Source organism: Hylobates moloch, unplaced genomic scaffold (genome assembly GCF_009828535.3).
Source record: "Hylobates moloch isolate HMO894 unplaced genomic scaffold, HMol_V3 SCAFFOLD_14, whole genome shotgun sequence".
Lineage (NCBI taxonomy): Eukaryota > Metazoa > Chordata > Mammalia > Primates > Hylobatidae > Hylobates > Hylobates moloch.
In genome coordinates, this window is record NW_026652289.1 from 96,393,676 (window position 1) to 96,416,566 (window position 22,891).

Sequence of the window (22,891 nt, forward strand, 5' to 3'; positions counted from 1 at the left end):
AGTATGCCTAGAGGGTCTTTGTAAGTCTGACTAACTCCCCAAAGAAATGGGTGATGGCCACAGGAGTGTGGGGTTAAGACAGAGACGGCTTTTTGAGTGAAGAGATTCCTAAAGCATTTCTCCAGGCCAGTAGGCATGAGTTGGAAGAAAGAATGAGACAAATGCAGTGGCTAGGAATGGACGTCATGGAAGAGGAAGCCCTTGAAAAGGTGAGATTTGAAGGCCGGGCACGGTGGCTTATGCCACTTTGGGAGGCCGAGGCAGGCGGATCACGAGGTCAGGAGTTTGAGACTAGCCTTGCCCACATAGTGAAACCCTGCCTCTACTGAAAATGCAAAATTAGCTGAGCATGGTGGTGGGCGCCTGTAATCCCACCTACTTGGGAGGCTGAGGCAGGAGAATTGCTTGGACCCGGGAGGTGGAGGTTGCGGTGAGCTGAGATCATGCCATCGCACTCCAGCCTGGGCAACAGAGTGAGACTTCATCTCAAAAAAAAAAAAAAAAAAGATGAGATTTGAAGCATGAGCAGGATTGGCCTTCTGACACACTCCTGTCTCAAGAGCTACCCTTCAATTTTGTGCTCACTTTCCAAGGGGTTAGGGCTGGATTTAAATATACAGACTTTAAAACATACACACTTATGCACACACACACACAATCACAGCACCTGCAGCCATCCTGTGGTGAACACACACACTCTTGTATCAGAGTGCTCTCTGGTCTGCAGTCATTTTATAGTTTAATCACCAGACAGAGTTATTTCACTTCTGGAAAAAGTAATTTATATCCACTCTTTTACTGCCAAGAAACTGAATTTGACTCCATTGACAAAGAACATCTCTAGTGTGATGGCCACGACTGGGGCCCCTGGCTGAGACCATACCATATTCTCTGATGTTAGCCTGGTAACTTCATGACGGATGCTTTCATTGATGTCATTTTCTTCTCTGAATAACTTCTGCAGGTGGTTGATTTCTTGACTTAGATGCACCACTTTGAAGTTCAAAGCTTCAATCTCCTTTTCATAGCAATCCTTCTGAGACTGGAAATGGCTCTCCAAAACACTATTAAAGGAGGGGTCAAGAAATAAACCTCATGGCCTTTGTTCTGCTGTACGGATGGCTGGGAGGCAGTAATGAAGACCCACAACGAGCCGTGCACGAAGTACATCAAGTTTACTTATGCACTCACGGTTACAGGCTACAGAATCAGAAATCCCTAATTATAAAATATTCTAGCTAGTTAGGAAGCATTATGTGGGGGTTAACATGTAGTTAACAATGAAGAAAATTTTATATTTTTACACTCTTAATAGTTTAAAAAATATTGGCCAGACGCAGTGGCTCACGCCTGTAATCCCAGTATTTTGGGAGGCCGAGGTGGGCGGATCACTTGAGGTCAGGAGTTTGACACCAGCCTAGACAACATGGTGAAACCCCGTCTCTACTAAAAATACAAAAATTAGCCAGGTGTGGTAGTGCACGCCTGTAGTTCCAGCTACTCAGGAAGCTGAGGCACGAAAATCGCTTGAAACCTGGAGGTGGAGGTTGTGGTGAGCCGAGATCTTGCCACTGCACTCCAGCCTGGGCAACAGAGCGAGACTCCATCTCAAAAACAAAACAAAACATGTTCTGTATGATACTACAGTTGTGGATATGAGTCATTATACATTTGTCAAAACCTATAGAATGTACACCAAGAGTGAACTCTAATATAAACTATAGACTTTAGGTGACAGTGGCATGTCAATGTTGGTTCACCAGTCATAGTAAACACAGCACTGTGGTTTGGGAAGTTGATAGGGGGGAAGGTTGTGTGCGTGTGCTGACGGGTATGTGGGACCACTCTCTGTATTTCTGCTCAACTTTGATGTGAACCTAAAACTGCTGTAAAAAATAAAGTTTATTAATTTAAATAAATGCAGCATATGCCTTAAATTTAAATGTATCTACATATCTCTGGCAACATTAACTAACTTATTTGATAATCAGTTTTCACTGTATGGGTTATGGGGTTTTTGACTAGGCATTTTATCCCACTAAGACATTGCTCTTCATGAATAAGCTAATTACTTACTTCTCAGAGAAATATTTCTAGTGGTTATTTGGTCATTCTACTATAAGGAATTTGTGTAACAATCTATGTAAGGTCAACTTTGGACTTCCCAAGTCTATTTATTATCTTTGAAAAATAAAGAACCCTGAGGAGAATTTCTAACCGTGTTGCTTTCTTTAGTCCTTCATAAGCAAACCAAAGTTCTCCATCCTCATTTAAATGTTCCAAATCTTCCACAGAGAGCCTGCAAAATAAGGAAGATAAGAAAGTCTATCATCGCTCTCACGTTTTACATGTCTTAAAATGTTTGACAATGCAAAAATGATTACCTGCTTCTTACATCTTCAATGTCATAGCTTTCTAGAAGTTGTTTGGTGATCTCTGACATCTTTTCTGAAAGGAAAAGGCAGAGTTGTATACATTACATTTCTGGATGATTTATCTTTTCCCATTCCCTTTCCAGGGCCCAGTTTTCTAGCGTCACAGTCTCCAGCTAAATAACTCACCAGCTATCCAATCAACCAACTAACCAATCTTCCAGGTATTCAAACAACTAGCTATTCAACCTACCAACTAAGCAATTTACCATACGTCCAACCAAATTCATACCAAAGGACACGTTTCCTTAGCAGTGACACAGCTATGATAAATTCAGTCTGCACCCATGGACTAAGAGACTCATATTTTTATTACCTCTCATTTCCCGTTTTTGTGACTGCACATGTTTCTCCACATCTATCTTCTGTGCCTGAAGTAGTTCTATCTCTTTTTTGAACTCAGAGATTGTCTGAATCACAGCAATGACAGAATCAGGTAAAGAAAAAACAACGATTATGCTTTATACAAGACAAAGGGAACACAACTATGGCGTCGCGTGTCTACGCAAGATATCCTCACTGCGGTTTCTTTCTTAGCTAAAATCTTGTTAAACCATCATTGCCTGCACAGCTTAGCCTTGAAGCATGTGTAACTACTCAAAATGCCAGATCTAATGGGTTGTATCAGTAGAATTAACTTCCCTGGGCTGGGCGCGGTGGCTCACACCTGTAATCCCATCACTTTGGGAGGCTGTGGCGGGTGGATCACCTGAGTTCAGAAGTTTGAGACCAGCCTGACCAACATAGTAAAACCCCGTCTCTACTAAAAATACAAAAATTGGCCAGGCATGGTGGCAGATGCCTGTAATCCCACCTACTCGGGAGGCTGAGGCAGGAGAATCTCTTGAACCCGGGAGGCAGAGGTTTTAGTGAGCTGAGACTGTACCATTGCACTCCAGCCTGGGGAACAAGAGCAAAACTCCACTTCAAAAAAAAAAAAAAAAAAATTAACTTCCCTGTTACATAAAGAAAAAAAATAACTACCTACTATAAGCTTGGGGTGGGGTGGGACAGGGGGAAGACTGAGAAAGGTAAAATCACAGGGGCTAAAATTCTCTTTTAATGGATAATAAAATATTAGTGCAAGGACATGGGCAAAGTTGCCACCTTCATAACTGTGGGTTTTGACTTCAGCTCGGCTTAGATGTGGAGCAGTGGCAGAGACTGGTGAGTCCATGAGGTCTGGGAGTTAGCTGGCTGTTAGGGAGGAGGTGGCCTGGGCAGCTCTGGTTGTGGGGAAGAGGCAGTATTCTGCCTTTATTCTCCCTTGTGAGCTCAGCTTGAATAAGAATCACAGGTCTGTGTTTTGCTTTTTATCTCTAAGGGAGATATAAGGACTTTCAGGGTCAGGAGAGGTGAATAAACTCTCCTTGATATTTTTTCAGTTACCCTGAGTATTTAAGGGCTCCAGCCCCTGTTTCTACAGAGAGTAAGCAGGAGAATCAAACTGATATGTGCTGAGCACTTTACGAAGATGACCTAATCCTCCTAACAGGCCTATGAGGTGAGTAGAGTGATCTTTTCTCGATTAGCAAACAGCAGAGATCAGCAAACAGCAGAGATTAGCAAACGTGAAGATTGACTGGCACGTTCAGGGTCACATGCCAGGTTTATGGCCAAATAAACATGGCCAAATCCTGAAGGCCATGCTTTTCTTTGTAATGTTTCAGTAAATGTTCCAAGTCAGACTTGCATTTACTTAGGCTTTTAAGACTGACTGTAACACATATAACTTGATAATGATGAATTATTTTCTTTGAAAACCAGAGTAGGCTGGGCACGGTGGCTCATGCCTGTAATCCCAGCACTTTGGGAGGCTAGCGCGGATGTATGACCTGAGGTCAGGACTTCAGGACCAGCCCAGCCAACATGGTGAAATCCTGTCGCTACTAAAAATACAGAAAAAAAAATTAGCCGGGTGTGGTGGCAGGTGCCTGTAATCCCAGCTACTTGGGAGGCTGAGGCACGAGAATCGCTTGAACCTGGGAGGCGGGGTTGCAGTGAGCCAAGATGGTGCCATTGCACTCCAGCCTGGGTGACAAGAGCAAAACTCTGTCTCAAAAAAAACCCCAGAAAACAAAAAACAAAAACCCAGAGTAATTTTTTTTTTTTTTTGAGATGGAGTCTTGCTCTGTCACTCAGGCTGGAGTTCAGTGGTGCAATCTCGGCTCACTGCAACCTCCACCTCCCAGGTTCAAGCGATTCTCCTGCCTCAGCCTCCCGAGTAGCTGGGACTACAGGTGCGTGCCACCTCGCCCAGCTAATTTTTTTTTTTTTGTATTTCTAGTAGAGACGGGGTTTCACCATGTTAACTAGGATGGTCTCGATCTCCTGACCTCATGATCTGCCCGCCTCGGTCTCCCAAAGTGCTGGGATTATAGGCCTGAGCCACCACGCCCAGCCCAGAGTAATCTTAATAGAGCACATTGGAGAGTGACCCAGTCTTAGCTACCAAAGAGGAAGTGAGTGACACCTACTGGTATCTCTCTGCAAGCTCAGTCTCACAATTTCCTACATGTAAAATACAGACCTCAGACCTCAGCCAGAGGGCAGGACTCCCACAGGCTGACTGACATCAGGCTCATGCGGCTGCTAAGAGTGAAGCAGTCACAGAAATGAAAGTGACCCTTCCTGATCATGTGGTCTGACATCCTACATTTAAACAATAGGGGACGGCGCCCAGAGAAGACAGACACTTCAGCTGTGGAATTCAGTGGCCACCCGGATGCAATGCCAAAATCTCTTCTAAACCACACATGGCTAGTTCATGACAATTACAGAGAATATTAACATAATCCTACAAATACTCTACCAATATGTATTTCACATATTTAGTAGAAGCTTAAAAGCTTTCCAACTTAATGATGAAATGTCTTACATTTAAGAACATAGGTACACTCAGGTTTAAGTTTTCTGGTAGGGAAACAATTCACTTAAGCCTTGATTGTCCAAGCATGGATAATTACTTCATCCATTCATTCATTTTTTTCTGAAGAGCTTTTTATTAAATTGCCCAGGAATATTTATATATTTTTAATGATAAATACAGGTAACAATATTTTTTTTTTTTTTTTGAGACAGAGTCTCGCCCTGTTGCCCAGGCTGGAGTACAGTGGCGCGATCTCGGCTCACTGCAACCTCCGCCTCCCGGGTTCAAGCAATTCTCCTGCCTCAGCCTCCTGAGTAGCTGGGATTACAGGCGCCCGCCACCACGCCCAGCTAATTTTTGTATTTTTAGTAGAGACAGGGTTTCACCATGTTGGTCAGGCTGGTCTCGAACCCCTGACCTCGTGATCCACCTGCCTCGGCCTCCCAAAGTGCTGGGATTACAGGCGTGAGCCACCGTGCCTGGCAGGTAACAATATTTTTATGGATGATTATGCAGTTTTAAAAATTCTATGTGATTTTTCCTTCTCAACTTTATAAAAATTTACTTAAAATTTTCTACCATTAATTGACAATTTACAGCTTTATTGATGTTATAATTTATGAATATAATGTGGAATAATTCAAGCTGATTAACATGTTATCACCTCAAATACTTGTCATTTTTTGTGGTGAGAACATTTAAGATTCACTCACAGCAATTTTGAATGTACAATATGCTCTTATTAACTACATTCACCACATTGTGCACTGGATAATTGTTTTTGTAAATTTTCTAGTAACAATTTAAATGAAATATTTTGATAAGAAGGTAACTTAACTTTAATGCAGGTGTTTATAGATTTATAGTGATGGATTATATAATAAGGATTCACCTCAATTTACAGTCTAATTTGGGAGTATTCTCTACATCAACATATTTAAATAACTTTACATAAATGTAATTTCAAAAAAGTTAGAAAGTTGACTTTTAAAATATGGAATGCAATGATTGCTAAATCAAAGGCAGCCTGGAGGTTCACAGTTGGAAGGACTGAAGGAATCAGGCTCCAGTTGCCTGTGGCCTTTACACAGATGCTTTTAGCTGTCTAATCTGTGGGAACTTGGAATTGCAATCAAATGACTTAACCAGAGGGCAGGGCTGAGCGTGAGAGCGGCTCTACCTTGACCTGCGTACTCAGGTGAGCCACTTCCGCCTTCAAGCTATCAGAAGTGACGTGCTCCTCCTCCACCAGGTGTTGGAGTTGCATCTTCTCATCCTTGAGAGCTTTAATTTCTTCTTTCAAAGACTGAATCTGCTTCTCATAGTCTTGTGTTTTCAGTTCAAAACTTTTTTCAAGAAGCCTAGGCAGCAAAAGAAGAAAATAATTTAGAGCTGAGCATGGTGGCTCAAACCTGTAATCCCAGCACTTTGGGAGGCCAAGGCAGGAGGATCCCTTGAGCCCAGGAGTTCGAGACCAGCCTGGGCAACAATAGAGACCCCCGTCTCCACTAAAAATACAAAAATTAGCCAGGTGTGGTGGCGCACGCCTGTAGTCCCAGCTACCCAGGAGGCTGAGGTAGATGAATTGCTTGAGCCCAGGAGGTCCAGGCTGCAGTGAGCTGAGATCGTGCCACTGCACTTCAACCTGGGTGACAGAGCGAGACCCTCCCCACAACACCTCCCACCCCCTAAAAAAGAAGAAAATAATTTAGAATTGTCTCTATGGTCTTTACTTTGAATTAGAATATTTTGAAAACAAGAGGAGACAAGTTAATTAGAACCTACTGTGACAGTTCCAGCAGGTAATGGCCTTATTTTTAGCAAACTGTTTCCTCTTCCCTTAGGTTAAAGGCAACTTCTTACACCTCCTGATCTGAAAAGTGTGGCTTTACAGTGATCACGCACAGGGGACACTGGCTAGGGAGGGTGAACTTAAAAGACACACTGGGTGTTGAGGCACTGTATTCCCAACCCCCGGATTCCATGCAGTCCCCTGGAAGGGCCAGTTTCCTTCAGCAAGTACCTTGGCATGCTCTGCTAAGTCCTGGCTCCTTCCTCGTTCCAAGGATCCTGCTGGGGGTTTGTTGATCCTAAACAATAGAGCGATCTGCTATGTCCAGGGGTCTAGCCCTTCAAAAATTCTAGAATAAATGGAGGCAAATCCATGTGCCCAAAAGTGCATGTAAATCCAACTGCTCTAGAAGGTTGCTCAATTAAAAATTTGATGATTAACTAAGAAAATAATTGAAAAGAGATACATAACCTAGACAAGCCCAAAACAGCCCACAGGGGCCCTGAAGCAGTGCCAGGAGCTTTATGAGTTTATTAAATCATTCTACCCGCTGAGCTGTCATTTCAGTTCCTTTTATAACTTGCTTTTATAGCACAAAGGGAAAAACTCTGAGAAAGAGAGCCACATTCCTAATAAATTTGTTTGACTTCTTTTTTATAGATTTTTTTTTTTTTTGAGATAGAGTTTTGCTCTTTTACCCAGGCTGGAGTGAAGTGGCGCGATCTCAGCTCACTGCAACCTCCGCCCCCCGGGTTCAAGTGATTCTCCTGCCTCAGCCTCCCAAGTAGCTGGGATTATAAGGTGCCCATCACCACGCCCAGCTAATGTTTGTGTTTTTAGTAGAGATGGGGTTTTGCCATGTTGGCCAGACTGGTCTCGAACTCCTGACCTCAGGTGATCCGCCCGCCTTGGCCTCCCAAAGTGCTGGGATTACAGGCGTGAGCCAGTACGCCTGTCCCAGAAGTCTTATGTAAAAAGAATTAGACCCACGGCCTGAGCTGGTCAGGAGGGTGCCCACAGACTGCAGGCCTCTTGGAGCCTCCTGAGAATTGTGACAGGGGCCAGGACTTCCCCACTTAGCTGACCAGGGACTAAACCAAGCTACAGGTGAGTGCTAACAAGGAGGCAGAACACGGGCCTAGAGAGGGTGAAGAGTTTTACTCCCTTCACTGGCCTGCCTTGCCCTGACCCAGTTAGGATTGCAAACAGCCCAAAATGACCTGGCCTCAGCTTGGCTCTCCAAGCCCCCTGCTTGAAATGATCGTTCCCAAGTGGTCCCTGCACGTGGACAGATGCCGAGAGCCAGGCTCTTCTCCTCACATTAAAAACTCATTGACAATTACATTTTTCTAGGTAAATGAGTTAATTAGACATATTTAAAAACTGATGGAGGGTCATGAAACACTTCATATATTTGTTAACTCCTGGGGCGATTCTGTGATATTCCCTCCTCTCTTTAGAATCCTGCTTCCTCACCCAGACCCAGGCTGTCCTGCTCACTGCATGGGGAAGTTTTGTATCCTACTACCACAGGCAGCCCTGAGCTTCCTAGCCCCCAAAAGAGATGTGCCAGGAATGTTCCATCTCTTTCCAGGACCCTGCCATGCACCCCAACTTTGAGATCTAAAAACCTTTGACTCCTTAAGAGAAGAGAAGCCCAGATTAGAGTCCTTGGAGGTTAGCAAAGGGTTTGCTATTGAGATAGGAAAGGTGGGCTGGTACAGTACAAGGTCAGGCACCTGCATTAATTTCTGTGAGGTGCATTACTTACCTTATCTTTTGGGATAAAAGACAAACTAACAAGTATAATAGGTGGGGAAGGAAGGGAGGGAGGTTTATTTCTTAGGCAAGAATCTTAATTCTCAGATTTGGTGGAAGTTGAAGGTGGTGCCAGTCTCTGAATTTTGCACTGTCTTAGCAATAAAGCAAAAAAAAAGAAAAGAAAGAAAGAGAAAAGAAAGAAAAGAAGGAGAGGAAGGAGAGGAAGGGAAGGAAGGGAAGGAAGGAAGGGAAAGAAAAAGAAAGAAAGAAAAAGAAAGAAAGAAAGGAGAGAAAGAAGGAAAGAGAGAAAGGAAAAGAAAAAGAAAGAAAGAAAGAAAGAAAGAAAGAAAGAAAGAAAGAAAGAAAGAAAGAAAGAAAGAAAGAAAGAAAGAAAAGAGAAAGAAAGAAAGAAACGAGAAAGAAATTAATTCCTGGTGCTACACTGTACCCACCCAGCAGAAGCTTTATGGACTACTCTAGAATGTGTTCAGTATCTGATAGTACACATTGTGGAACTTAGCTCTCATAAATCTCTAATCTCACTTCCTAAAAACAGTCACACCCCACTTTCTTGTATCTGTGTCTGCTATATGCAAACTGAGATGGAAAATATAAAACAGCACAGACAGAAGAAAGAAAGTAGCTTTAAGGCAAACTAGATTCCATACATTCTTTGCCGTTCTTCCTTTTGTACATCATCAAAGAGCTGTTTGGTGAGGTTGTCCATTTTTTCTGTAAAAAGAGAATGCTTTTTGAGATATGTCTGCCAAATCAATGCCTTGATTGTTTCATGTTATGTTTAAGAAAGTAAGAATGTCAGGACAATCATGTGCTGTTTATTATTAACAGGACTTACAATGAGAGTATAGCTCATTTTTTATAAACAAGAAATACAGATGAGGGGGTTTCAAAATAATAATTCTCACAAATTTGTCAGGTTGGAATTAACAATAAATAGTTTCATTTATAGTACTTTTATTGGTCTGTTATTTATTAAAATAGATATATTGGCTTTGAGACAATGAATATTATTAAAAATAAATAGAAACCCTTTGGGAAGAAAATGGTCCATTTGTGACAAGGTTTCTCAGTCTTGGCACTATTGCTACTTTGGGCTGGATAATTCTTTGCTGTGGAGAGGGGGCTGTCCCATGCATTGCAGGATTTTGAACAGCCTCCCTGGCTTCTACCCTCTAGAAGCCAGTAGCACCTCTGCTCCAGTTGTGACAACCCAAATTGTTTCCCGACATTGGCAAATGTCTGGGGGTGAGGTGGCAGCAAAGCTGAGAACCACTCATCTGTGATAACCAAGAAAATAATCACATGTCTGTCTTTATCTGGGAAAGAGGAAGTACAAAAAAGGCAGCTGTTAACACTGAAATACAAGAGTCGCAAACACAAAGTCTGCAGGCCGAGGGGCAGGACGTTCCATAGCTATGACAACCCCACATTCCCAACACACCCATGTGCCACAGGGGCCATCACAATGGGAGAACGGCAGTGCAGCCCCTCAAACGGTGATGTCTCTATTTGCACTGAGCTGACATCTCATCCTTGAGCTCTACCTCACCTCTGAGCCCCGCCCCAGAAGGAGTCCTCGGGGTGCAGCGTCAATAGCAATTCTCCAAATCACTTTTTTTTTTAAGCCAACGGTTTAATAGTTTGTCTAATGTAGTGCCAAATGTTTCTGAATCAAAATGACTGCTTCAGAATGTTGAAAGGCAGCCAGGAAATACTGGGGAAAATGCTCAAGCTTTAATTTAGAAGCAACATGTTTGATATAACTTCAATTTTCAATTAACCAAAAGCATTGGCTTTAATTCTGGTGGTTACCACCTTAGGCCATTTGCAGATGGGCTAAAGAAGCTGCTCGAATGTGATTTACTTCTCAAGAGGAACGGGATTATGTCCATGTTGTTAGAATCTCAAAAAGGGGAGACACATTTGATGGCATCCCTGGGTCTTAGGTCACAAGCATAGGTAAAGGTTGGTGCTATTCACAAAACACTGTTTGCCGTGCCGGGGGAGGCGCACAGGATAAACAGTTTATAAATATTACGTTGAAAGTTTTCATGGACTTTTTGGAAGAGGATGTAAAATTACTCACACAAACATGACATGGTCTCAGAAACATAATTTTCAGGTTATATTCCTGAGAATTTAAATGCCCTTGCGGGAAATTCTATTTGAAATTAGGGGGGAAAACCCCAAAACAACCACCCAAGAGGAGTGTGCTGTAATAAAAAGCGTGGAGATGAGGAAACCCTTTCCTAACTCAGGTTCAAGGTTTACTCCGGACCCCTGACATGCTCCTGTTCATCTCTGACATTCAGATGGCTTCTGTGCCCACACCATCAGCCCTACAGAGACAGGGTGGAGGGCACGCAGCACCTGGAACGGGAGGGCACGGCCTGCTCCTCGTCAGCGCCCGCACAGCCTTTCCTGCCCCACTGCCCTGGTGTCAGGCTGTTTACTCCCTCTTCCCCAACATTCGCTCCTCCCACTCTCCGCCCCGAACTCCTAGGGCTCTGCGCTCCTCTGGGTCCCATCGTATCCACCATTTGCCGGGCTGGAGGTGCGTGTAGAATCCCCAGGCCTGAACCCTTGTGCTCCTGCTGCCCTCACGTTGGAGCTCAAGGAAGAGATCCCCAGGCAAGATCACTGAGAGTGGTGATTTAAACTATCTGGTCAGGGACCACCAGAGGCTCTGTTGCCTGTTGCCTTTACTGGGATATAGCAAGTACCGTCAAGTTGAATTTGAGCTGAAAAGCTAAGCATAGCGAGGCTAAGCGTAGCTCTTCCACACCCCTAAAGGAAGTGATACCTACTGGTTCCAGGGTCTGCCCTTCATTCAGGGCAGGACAGTAGCAGAGGACATGGGTGTCACTTAGGCTAAGTAACTCTGACAGATCTGAATTTTTTCTGCAAATCGTTGATGAGCACCAAACATGACCGCAGCATTACTCTGACTATATATCAGGATGACCATAAAGGTTTTCTAAAATTACAGATACCTGAACCACCTCTGACACCACCACACACCCATGCGCACACACAGACACACACACCCATTTCCTGATGCAAAAGCTCTCAGCTCATGGTCCGACCGTCTGTACTTGGCAAAGGGCCCAGGAGGTTCTGAGGCACAGAGAGGAAATGCTGTGCTGTCTGACAAAAGATGGAAATAAAACAGACGAATCTGTAGGGCAAAGTTACCACGACTTAAATATGGCTATTCCTTGTGAGCAAAAATTGTCTCAGTAAACTAAGTGTACATCAGAGACCCCTGGTTCTAAAACTGGTCAACCCCATTATTGTTTACTGAGTGACTAAATCAGTGAATGTCTGGATTTGCGCCCCCCGAGCTTTACCTTTCAACTCTTCAGTCTTCTCTTGAAGCTTCAGCTGTATTTGTTCTTTCTGTGTTTCCAGTTCTGAATTACGCTTCTGAAGCTTTGCCAATTTCTAGCAGAGGGAAGGGGGAAAAGCAAACTTTTTTGAAAACCTCACTTCAAGTTGTCACCATTACCTTTCTTGGCAAAAAGATGTATATTCTTAAATTAGTTTATTTTTTCTCAGCTCCTGTCCACAGATAACAGTTAGCACCAGCCCACTGTAACACGCTGCCATTAGTTTCACATGCAAGAGCTCAACATGACTTCAAAGGTGACTACTCCCGACCTGGCCCGCAATGACTGAAACAAGGAGAAAGGACACATCCAAGGGCTTCTCAATGTCAAGGACATACCTCTTCCTTTTGCAGAGCTTCTCAATAGCCAGGGGACTTTATATATCAAATATGCTATGATTACGCAGTTGATGGCGTAAAGGGGATTCACACTTTGCAACTGTTATGACTCAGGAAGGAAGTGTGAGCACAGCAGGATTCCTATCATTTCAACTTCTCCTGGTAAAGTGTCTGCTGGGCTGGCAGCAGGCCCCGTGGTGCTGACTGATGGTGATTGGCAGCTGGCGATACCCACGGCAGCAGTGTTGGTGCACCCAGCACCGGGTCATGGGGAGGGCAAAGGGATGTCTTCTGGGCCTCCAAGCCCCCCACCCTGGGTGCTAGGACTTTGAAAATGCAGCAGAGGCCAGGCACGGTGGCTCACACTTACTTTGAAAATGCAGCAGAGGCCAGGCACGGTGGCTCACACCTATAATCCCTGCACTTTGGGAGGCCAAGTGGGGGTGGATCAATGGAGGTCAGGAGTTTGAGACCAGCTTGGCCAACATGATGAAACCCCACCTCTACCAAAAATACAAAAAATTAGCCAGGCGTCGTGGCGCATGCCTGTAATCCCAGCTACTCGGGAGGCTGAGGAAGGAGAATTGCTTGAACCCGGGAGGCGGAGGTTGCAGTGAGCCGAGATCGCGCCACTGCACTCCAGCCTGGATGACAGAGCAAGACTCCATCTAAAAAAAAAAAAAAATGCAGCACAGTGGATGGTAATAAAGATCACCTTCTTAGAACACACTAGCTCACACTTTTGCAGGAACTCACCATAGGCATTTGGCTAAATTATTTCATCTGACCATTTTATTCTCACAACAATTCTGTCAATCTCTTTTTGTTATTCTCATTTTATATAGGAGGAAACTAAAATTCATTATGGTAGGCATTTGGCTAAAGTATTTCATCTGATGATTTTATTCTCATGACAATTCTGTCAGTCCTTTTTTGTTATTTTTATTTTTTTATATGAGGAAACTAAAATTCAGAGAGGGTAAGGGACTTTAGCCAAGGCTGCCCAGCCAGACAAAAGCAAGATTTGAATCTAGGGCAAGTGGTTTTTATGCTGACTGCTCTTTTCACTACACCAGAGATGAAAACCCTACCCTAACTTTGCATCGCTGTTCAGGGGAAGACATTTCCAGGGCACAGACCCTAAGGACAAGCGATAGGAGACCAAGGTCATCCTGGAAGAAAGGGAAGCAGCCAGCCAGGGCTTTTTGGGCCTGTCATCATTTTACAAAACTTGAAAGAAAGAGAAAAAACCTATGTTGCATTTCTCTCATTATTAACCTCCTCCCTTCCCCTAGACTCTAATCCTCTGATCTCGTTTTTCCTAAAAGGTAGGCTCCCTTTGGTAATGGAAGTTGATAGCAAAATCTGATTTGCTCTGCAGAAATCCACTTCATAGGAAAAGCCCGCAGCACTCATCTTTTCCACACAGAGTCCGCGTATTTCCATCCCTTCTCACACGCCCGCAGCTGACCTCTTCCACAGCACCCCTGTATCTCTTCCCCTTCTCCTCGTAATTTCGCCTGTGAGTGGCTGCTCTTTCTAGTTCTGCTTCCAGCTTCTGAATCTTTTCCACATCCCCAGCTCGAAGAGCAGCCAGGCTGGTCAGCTTCTCCACCAGCCCATGGTTTTCTTTGTTCTAGAGAAAAGAAAATTCAGATGTTTAGAGGTTTATCCAAACAAAGATGCTGTTCCATTTAATTCTCATAGCCTTTGACACAGCATCCAAATTTGAGAGGTTGCTTTACGCTGATCACCCCTATCACTGCACTGACATTTGTTAGCATCTTCTTTGTGGCGAAACAATATGGCAGATCTTGCTGGGTACACATCTTCCCAAACTGGTGGCTATTTTAATGTGGGAAGTTTCCAATTCTGGCGAACCAGGACAACCCTAGTGTTATGAACTGTGCCACCCCAGAATTCATTTGTTGAAGTCCTAACCCCTGAATTTAGGAATATCGCTGTTTTGAAGAAAGGGTCTTTAAAGAGGAAATTAAGGTAAAACCAGCCCTCAGGGTGAGCCCTAGTCCAATAAGATTAGCGTCCTTAGAAGAAAAGGGGATTAAGACACAGACACAGGCATGGAGGGAAGATGATGTGCAGATAGAGGGAGGTGGCAGCCATCCACAAGCTAAGGAGAGAGGCCTCAGAAGAAACCAACCCTGCCAAAACCTTGATATGGGACCTCCAGCCTCCAAAACTGTAAGACAGTAAATTTCTGTTGTTTAAGCCACCCAGTCAGTGATACTTTGCTATGACAGTCCTAGCAAACTAACACACCTAGGACAGAGCTCAGGCAGCGTCGGGACTCCCACCAGGCATTGCTCCTGGCCGGCCGCGGCTATTTTTAAGTGCTATTCTGCACAAGCTGTGTAGCATGCAGGCTTGTTACACAACAGCACAATGAGGGAAACCCCACCAGACGCCAAGTCTATTTGTTCACCCACTCACCCTTTCATTCAGGACCCCTAGGATATAGCTTAAGGCTAAGTTTAAAGCTCACCTTAGGAGAGCCTCAGGATTAGTGGAGACAGGCCTGGGAGTGAGTTTTACAGATCTGGACACTGTGTGTTCCATAGCCCTCCCCACCAGCTGACAGCATATGGATGTTTCTTTTCTTTTCTTTTTTTTTGTTTGTTTTTTGAGATGGAGTCTCGCTCTCTGTTGCCCAGGCTGGAGTGCAGTGGCGCTATCTCGGCTCACTGCAAGCTCCACCTCCCGGGTTCACACCATTCTCCTGCCTCGGCCTCCTGAGTAGCTGGGACTACAGGCGCCCGCCACCATGCCCAGCTAATTTCTTATATTTTTAGTAGAGACGGGGTTTCACCATGTTAGCCAGGATGGTCTCGATCTCCTGACCTCATGATCCACCTGCCTCAGCCTCCCAAAGTGCTGGGATTACAGGCGTGAGCCACCGTGCCCAGCTGGATGTTTCTTTTCTTTTGCTTTTTCTGAGATGGAGTTTTGCTCTTGTTGCCCAGGCTGGAGTGCAGTGGCGCCATCTTGGCTTACCGCAACCTCTGCCTCCTGGGTTCAAGCGATTCTCTTGCGTCAGCCTCCAGAGTAGCTGGGATTACAGGCATGCATCACCACGCCCGGCTAATTTTGTATTTTTAGTAGAGACGGGATTTTGCAATGTTGGTCAGGCTGGTCTCGAAGTCCCAGCCTCAGGTGATCCACCCCCTACGGCCTCCCAAAGTGCTGGGATTACAGGTGTGAGCCACCATGCCCGGCCTTGGATGTTTCTTTTCACACCAGTGGGAATGATATGGGGAATCTTCCCAAACTAGGCAGGGCTGCAGTTAGACCCTAAGGCACCTGTGGGAAAATTAGAAACGGCAGCTCCTCTGAGCTGATGTCATCTCAATGCAGCATGCTTGGCATGCGGACAGCATCTTTGAGCGAATTAGGAGGTACCTTTGCCTCAAGGCAACACAGCTTCACACAGGGACACCTGCCTTGGCAAGTGGAGCCAGGTTGGATCTCAGCCCCATCTGCCCTCTGAGGTAGGCACACTTGTGCAGTATACAACCTACACCACCATAGCAACCCTTTACAGTATACTTCTGTTTCCTAGCTCAGGTGGTCCACGTAAACTGAACCTCCTAACATGGGCATAAATTTTAACAACACAGCTAAGGAACTGCTCCAGAACAAACTACAGCCATGTAAGAAAAAGTAAATGTAAAAGACGCACTATGAGCACCTACCTGATCTTCCAGCTTTTTCTGCAAACGCTGGACCCTGTAAGTAAGCTGAATATTAAGCACGAATCGTCGGATACTCTGGAATCTGCGTCTGGCCAGCCACGCCCGTGCGTATTTCTGCAGGATCACAGCCTTGTGTTCCTCCAGCATCTTTAAAACAAGGTTTTGTGAAACATAAACTGGATCCCAACTGCTTCTGTAACCAACTCCTCCAACACTGGAAGATGCAACTACTACAGTGTAGAAAATGAGTTTCTTCTTGTCAACCTGCAGAGCCGTATTACACCTAGACTTTTCAAACAATAACCAAATCCTGCCTGTAGCAGGTGTGTATGAACAGACACCCTCATTCTAGAACCCCTTGTCTCCGGGAAGGTCTTTATGCGGAAAAACAGTCTTACTATTGTTGGTAAAAAATGGTATGATAAACCTGTGTCCCAAGAAATTGGTCTCTGCCATAACTTTCTTTTTTTCTTTTCTTTCTTTTTTTTTTTTTTGGAGAGACTAGTTATTTCAAAAAGATACTTGTCATATTCCGCATCAAAACAGTTGCACTAGGGCCGGGCCTATGGCTCACACCGTAATCCCAGTGCTTTGGGGGGCCCAGGAGGGAAGATCGCTTGAGGCCAGGAGTTCAAGACCAGCCTAGGCAACATAGCAATACCTCATCTCTACAAAAAAATTTTAAAAATTAGCCGGGTGTGGTGGCACGTACCTGTAGTCCTAGCTACTCAGGAGGCTGAGGCATGAGGATCCCTTTAGCCCAGGAGCTCAAGACCAGCCTTGGCAATATAGAGACTCATTCTCTACAAAAAAAAAAAAAGAAAAAAAGAAAAAAAAGAAAAATTAGCTGGGCATGGTGGCTCACGCCTGTGGTTCCAGCTACTTAGGAGGCCGAGATGGGAGGATTGCTTGAACCTGGGAGGCTGAGGCTGCAGTGAGCCATGATTGTGCCACTGCACTCTAGCCTGGGCAGCTGAGTGAGACCTTGTCTCAAAAATAAATAAATAAATAAATAAATTTTTTAAAAAAGGTGATTCCAGGAGTTAGCCAGAACGAAACCCCCCAAAATATACTGTTCAGGTTTTCAGCTTTAAAGTATCTTTGGACAACTTTATTTTTTCATCAGAAGTGACCAAATTAAGATTGTGAAATCTCTGAGACCAAACTTTTGTCCTATCTCAACCCCTTTCCCATCCACTCGCAGGATGGATCATGCACCCCTTATGTTGAAGCGAACACTTCTTGCTCTCCTGCCTCCTTGAAAGAAAAAGAAAATTATTTTTTTGCCATATGAAACTCATCACCCTTTTCTGAGTCTAAAGCTGCTGCCTCTAAAAGAGCCATCTCATTGTGCTTTGTATTAGTCAGTACTGGAGAAATCTTGAATAGCTTATGTAGAAAAGTTGTTCAATTTTATATTACTTTGAATTTGTTTCTTTGGAGTTGGACACCCTGGACATCCCATCTGGCTGTGAGAGCTCTCTACAGTCTGTGGGGTGGCAGTGTGCTAATCTTTTTTTTTTTTTTTTTTTTTTTTTTGAGACGGAGTCTCGCTCTGTCACCCAGGCTGGAGTGCAGTGGCGCAATCTCGGCTCACTGCAAGCTCTGCCTCCCGGGTTCACGCCATTCTCCTGCCTCAGCCTCCTGAGTAGCTGGGACTACAGGTGCCCGCCACCACGCCCGGCTAATGTTTTGTATTTTTAGTAGAGACGGGGTTTCATTGTGTTAGCCAGGATGGTCTCGATCTCCTGACCTCATGATCCACTTGCCTCGGCCTCCCAAAGTGCTGGGATTACAGGTGTGAGCCACCGCGCCCAGCCAGTGTGCTGATCTTTTAAAGTTTCTCTCCCCAACCCAGTCACTGCTTTAGGTGAGGTCTGTTAGGTGTACATCCTGTCTGTTAGGTGCACATTATTGGCTTAAAATGTACTGTCCTTTGGTGTGGTCTCTTTGGGGCCAACTGGGAGAAAGACAAACCAACAGTGCAACTGGTGTGTGTGTGTGTGTGTGTGTGTGTGTGTGTGTGTGTGTGTGTGTATGAGAGACAGGGCCAACAGTGCAACTGGTGTGCGTGTGTCTGTGTGTGTGAGACAGGGTCTCTCTCTGTCGCCCACGCAGGCTGGAGTGTACTGGCATGATCATAGCTCACTGCAGCCTCAAACTCCTGGGCTCAAGGAACCCTCTCATTTCAGCTGCCTGAGTAGTTGGGACTACAGGCATGAGCCACAGCACCTGGAAGAATCTCCTTTCTGGCTTGGCTGAGACTTTGTACAAAGTGAGGTTGCCCATAGTGGAGTCTTTCCCTGGGCCCTGTTTTGTTCTCAGTAAGGAAGGCCCGTACACCCTCCCTTCCTCTAGACAGAGGTTGGCCTTACCTTTCGATACCTCCTCCTTGCCAGGAATCCTCGGGTGTAGGCCTGCATGGTGATGGTGGCCACGCGAATCAGCTGATACAGGCTGCGAACAAGATGCCCACGGCAGTGCTTCTGAATGATTATGGCTGCCCAGGCTTCTTTTAAGGCCACTGCAGTAATAGCTTTCCTTGGTTAACAAGGATGAAGAGTGAGTCTGTTATCCATAGAGCATCAACGTCCATAACAGAGGTGCACGCTTGGCTAGCATGTGTTTATAAGGAAGGTTCAAATATTTTGCACCTCTCCACATTAAACTCTGTGGGTGGTTTATTCTAATGCCTACTTGAGGCCAGTCCCCAGTTCCCTGTCCTTGAGGAACCACATGGGAACTTTCACCCTTCTTTTCATTCAGGCCAGTCGATTCACCTCCTCTCAGGTACCCACAGAGACCATGATGAGACTGTGCACTGGCTCTGCACTTGCTCATTCATGTACTATTTACATATCCCCCAAGGCTGCTTTCATGACACAGCAGCAGGACTGCAAGCCCCCAATGCCTTAAACAGTTATCATCTGGTCCTTTACAGAAAAGGTTTGCTGCCCCTGTCTAAATGACTAGAGGTGAAGATAAATGTCCTTACCTTTAGAGTTTACAACCTCATGTACAGAAAAACTAACAAATGGCCAAGAAAGAGGAAAAATAAAATACCACCTAACTAGATCTGTAAGTGAGAGGGGAAAAAAACAGTTATTCTGCTTGGGGAAAGCGGATATATGAGCCAGCCCCCAATGCAGTAGGATGTCTGTACACAGTGAAGGCTGGAAAAGGCTTTCAGGATGAGGGACCAGCATGAGTAAAGGCATGGAGGCTCTGCAGTGCCTGAAACACTCAGAAAAGGAGTTTGTTTGGAATCACTAGAATAAGATGGATGAAGAAAATTAGACATCAATGAGGTTAGAAAAATAGATGTGCACCGTTTATTATTTTAAAAACATATTTGTTGAACACCTTCTATGATAGCCACCATGCTAGGTCTGGGTATGAATGACCAGACAAGTGTGGCCCCTGCCCTCATGGAGCTTCCATTCTTATGAATGCACCCAGGCTTATGGAGGGCTTTGAATATTACGTCAGAGACTGAATGCTATTCTGTAGGAAACACAGGCCTCAAAGGCAGGCGCAGGGCAGTGGCTCAATCAGGCTCTGAGGTAGGAAGATGGGAAGGAGGTGGGAGGTGGAGCACGGTGCCATGAGAGTGCAAGGCAGGTGATGGCGTGAGCCTAAACTGGGGGCAGAAGTGGGATGGAATGAATGGGATAGGCAAGAGGCTAGCAGGGCAGGATGATCAGGCCCTGGTGAGCCCCAAATGGGAAGGGAGCATGGCCTTGGCGGGGAAGATAACTGTGGTTTCCTCCCCCAAAGACTGCTGTTATCAACTGGGCCCAGAAGCACAGGAGGGTAAGCCAGCCCAGCCATGTGATCCATGCCACACCATGCTGGTCATGCAGAGAAGGCCAGATGCTGCCACAGTCCAGCCTCCAGCTCAGGAAGAAGTCAGGCTTGCAGACGCAGCCTGACCCTAAACCCCGGCCTTCTCAAGCATCCTCACAGCATCCCAAGGAAGGGGCAGGGCAGGCAGAGAGAAACACAAAGTTTATCTAGGGGCACTCTGGTCTCGTGCTTTCCAGCAGGTACACCAAAGCCCTGGAAGTCCCGGAATGACCGTGGTCCTTCAGTGGGCTGGCAGGGTCGTGTGGACTCTCAGGACTCCTTAAGGCAGGTGGGATCAGCGCAGCTGGTGGACCGCCCCCCCCTCAGCCCTTGGCTTGGCTGGGGCTGCTGTGGTCTTCCTGCTCAGGGGTTCTGCGATTGGTTTGCTGCCAGGCCTTGCCAGGGACCCCCTCTGCCATGGTGCACCCCACCTGTTGCTGGCAGGCTGGTCGCTGCCTATTCTTGACATCTGTCCTTTGGATCTTCACTCGGGCCTTGCTGGTCTTAGGCATTTTCAGTTCCCACAGGAAAGGGGCCCCGGGCCTCTCCCTGAGCTTCCGGAACCCTGACTCTCCTTAGTAACACTCTCACCAGGGCTTCCTCCCTGCAGGGCCCTGGGTGTTGGCTCACCACACAGACGGCAGGCAGAGCCAGCACTACCTGCCCCTGAGAGACGGACCTTTCTTGCCCTAATGCTCATGACCACAAAGGGGACCCATGCACGTCTGCACCCTGGGTCACAGGAGAAAAGTCCCTTGTCCTTGATGGGTCCTCCGCCCCCCGGAGATGATCAGCACAGAAAGACCCACCTTCCACATGTGTTCCTTGATTCCAACATACCTCACAGTTTGCTGACCCCGGAAGTACTGCTGGATTATCAGGGCGGCTCGTCTCTCTCGGAGGAATTTTTTCCTCTGGAGCCAGCCACGAATGTGCTTTTGTATCATAACACAACTCTGCCTCAGTTTATCCAATCGAAGTTTCTCTAAATAAGCCACTTGTCCTGCTCTGAAGAAAATTTTGGTTTTACCAAACTGGTACTGGTTAGAATCCTGGAAGAGAAAAATGATATAGTTAGAATTAAAATCTGTCAGATTTTCTATAGTACAGTATTTGGAAAAGACTTTTAGGGATTCAAAGGTGCCAGAAATATTGTGATTTTGACATTTAAGGCAGAAAAACTCATACGATGATCTAGAAACGTATACTTTGAGTTGTTTGTTTAAAATTACCCTGGAGGAAGAAATGGGACTTAGCCACTCTCTCGTGGTCTCCACATTGGAGTAGAAGAAACTGGGGAAGTTTGGTTTTCTGTCTCCATTTTGGGTTCTCTTCACCATCCCCTTTGCTGGACCTTGTAACTCCCCATCTCTTTCCCATCACAATTCATCGCTGCAGCAATGATGTCAATCTACACCGGGCACCATGCCTGGAGCCCACTGGCTTGGCGACAACCCCAGTTGACCATATCCTATAAGACTGGTCCACAGAGGACTGGGTTAGATCGCGGGAGAGCAAAGCAGGACATGAGGACACTGGGGAGGCCAGGGTTTGGATGTGGGTCCCTAACGGGGACTCATGGCCCAGTGAGAGCTCTGCTACAGTCCCTTCAGCAGACAAATGCTGGGGCACATTTTCTTTCCTCTCAGGTGTTCATGATTACAGTCCGGAGCATCTGATGAAACAGCATGTTTGGGAGATGTGCTTCCAGGAAGGAGACCAGGATCCCCGGAGGTGGGGAAACTGACCTGGATGAGTCTGTGTAAAACCGCCTTGCACACCTCCTTTTTGTCGCTGAAGGAAAGCTCTTGCTTGGTCATGAGAATGCCGTAGCGACTGTAGAACTCGATGTATGTCCACCTGGAAAATCAAACGGGATCAAAGCCAGGAGCGTCAGGGAGGCACGCTGTGTCTGGGAACTCCACTGCCTTACCTGCCACTGTTGTCATAGGGCGAGGGTGGTGGAATCTGTCCTGAGGATAAAGGCACTGATCTTTGATACCCTGCCTGCCTGGGACACTACCAAGACCACCCTGAGCACACCGGTCTGCCCCAGCAATTGTGCTCTTTCTCCCACTCAGCGTCTTCCCTAGCACACCAGGGAGGCAGTGGGGCCGCCACCAGCAGCCGAGATGCCGTGATGGGGCGAGGAGATGGTGGTGGCCTCCTTCCCCCATAAAGCCTATTTCTCATCCTCTTCTGGACTTCCACAGGGCAGTGGGAAAATCTTGGGGGCACTTTACAGAAGCCAAAAGTATGTGACAAAAATCATGGCAGCCATGTCCTTGGTTCTCAGCATAGCTCTGATGTCAGGTACTTTTCCCTCCAAGACAAGGACAGACAACATACCTGGAAGGGTAGCTCTGTGCACTAATGCGAATCGTTTCTAAAACGCCACAGGCTCGCAGCTGCTGAACAATTCTTTTGGAGTCAAATCTTTAAAAAGACAATGTTATTATGTGTTAAGGCATCGTAATTGTTCAACATGCCCATAAACAGGCACAGCAGACCTGCCTGGACTGTGACCCTATGCCAGGTACCCAGCGGATACTTAATAAGTTTCTGTTGCATGACCAAGAAAAATAGCACCTCTGCAAAACAGTCCAGAAAGGTGCAGTGGGATATAGAGAAAGGAGCAGCTGACTCTGACGGAGGTGGCAGGGGGAAGGCCTTGGGGGAACCCGCCTTTGAATTGAGCTTCAAATGACAACCAGGTGGAAAGAAATGTGCTAG

The 22,891-nt window shown here is 45.9% G+C and overlaps 1 protein-coding gene across 9 annotated transcripts in view; it reads right to left on the minus strand.

The window, feature by feature from the left end:
• MYO5C (myosin VC) overlaps positions 1 to 22,891 on the minus strand; it is a 106,503-nt gene that overhangs the window by 34,567 nt on the left and 49,045 nt on the right. For 8 of the 9 annotated variants that reach the window (XR_009209640.1, XM_032174180.2, XM_032174179.2 and 5 more), the window contains 13 exons: positions 22,508 to 22,594; positions 21,907 to 22,018; positions 20,999 to 21,210; positions 18,688 to 18,853; positions 16,313 to 16,459; positions 14,074 to 14,238; positions 12,226 to 12,319; positions 9,523 to 9,586; positions 6,482 to 6,662; positions 2,749 to 2,842; positions 2,385 to 2,448; positions 2,219 to 2,299; positions 884 to 1,064 (listed from right to left, as the gene is read on the minus strand). Coding sequence is in view for 8 of the 9 variants with exons in the window: in XM_032174180.2 (XP_032030071.1) it covers positions 884 to 1,064; positions 2,219 to 2,299; positions 2,385 to 2,448; positions 2,749 to 2,842; positions 6,482 to 6,662; positions 9,523 to 9,586; positions 12,226 to 12,319; positions 14,074 to 14,238; positions 16,313 to 16,459; positions 18,688 to 18,853; positions 20,999 to 21,210; positions 21,907 to 22,018; positions 22,508 to 22,594 (1,648 nt within the window). In the remaining variant the exon portion in view is untranslated. The remainder of the gene's footprint in view (positions 1 to 883; positions 1,065 to 2,218; positions 2,300 to 2,384; positions 2,449 to 2,748; positions 2,843 to 6,481; positions 6,663 to 9,522; positions 9,587 to 12,225; positions 12,320 to 14,073; positions 14,239 to 16,312; positions 16,460 to 18,687; positions 18,854 to 20,998; positions 21,211 to 21,906; positions 22,019 to 22,507; positions 22,595 to 22,891) is intronic. The other variant, XM_032174177.2, reaches the window with a different exon arrangement.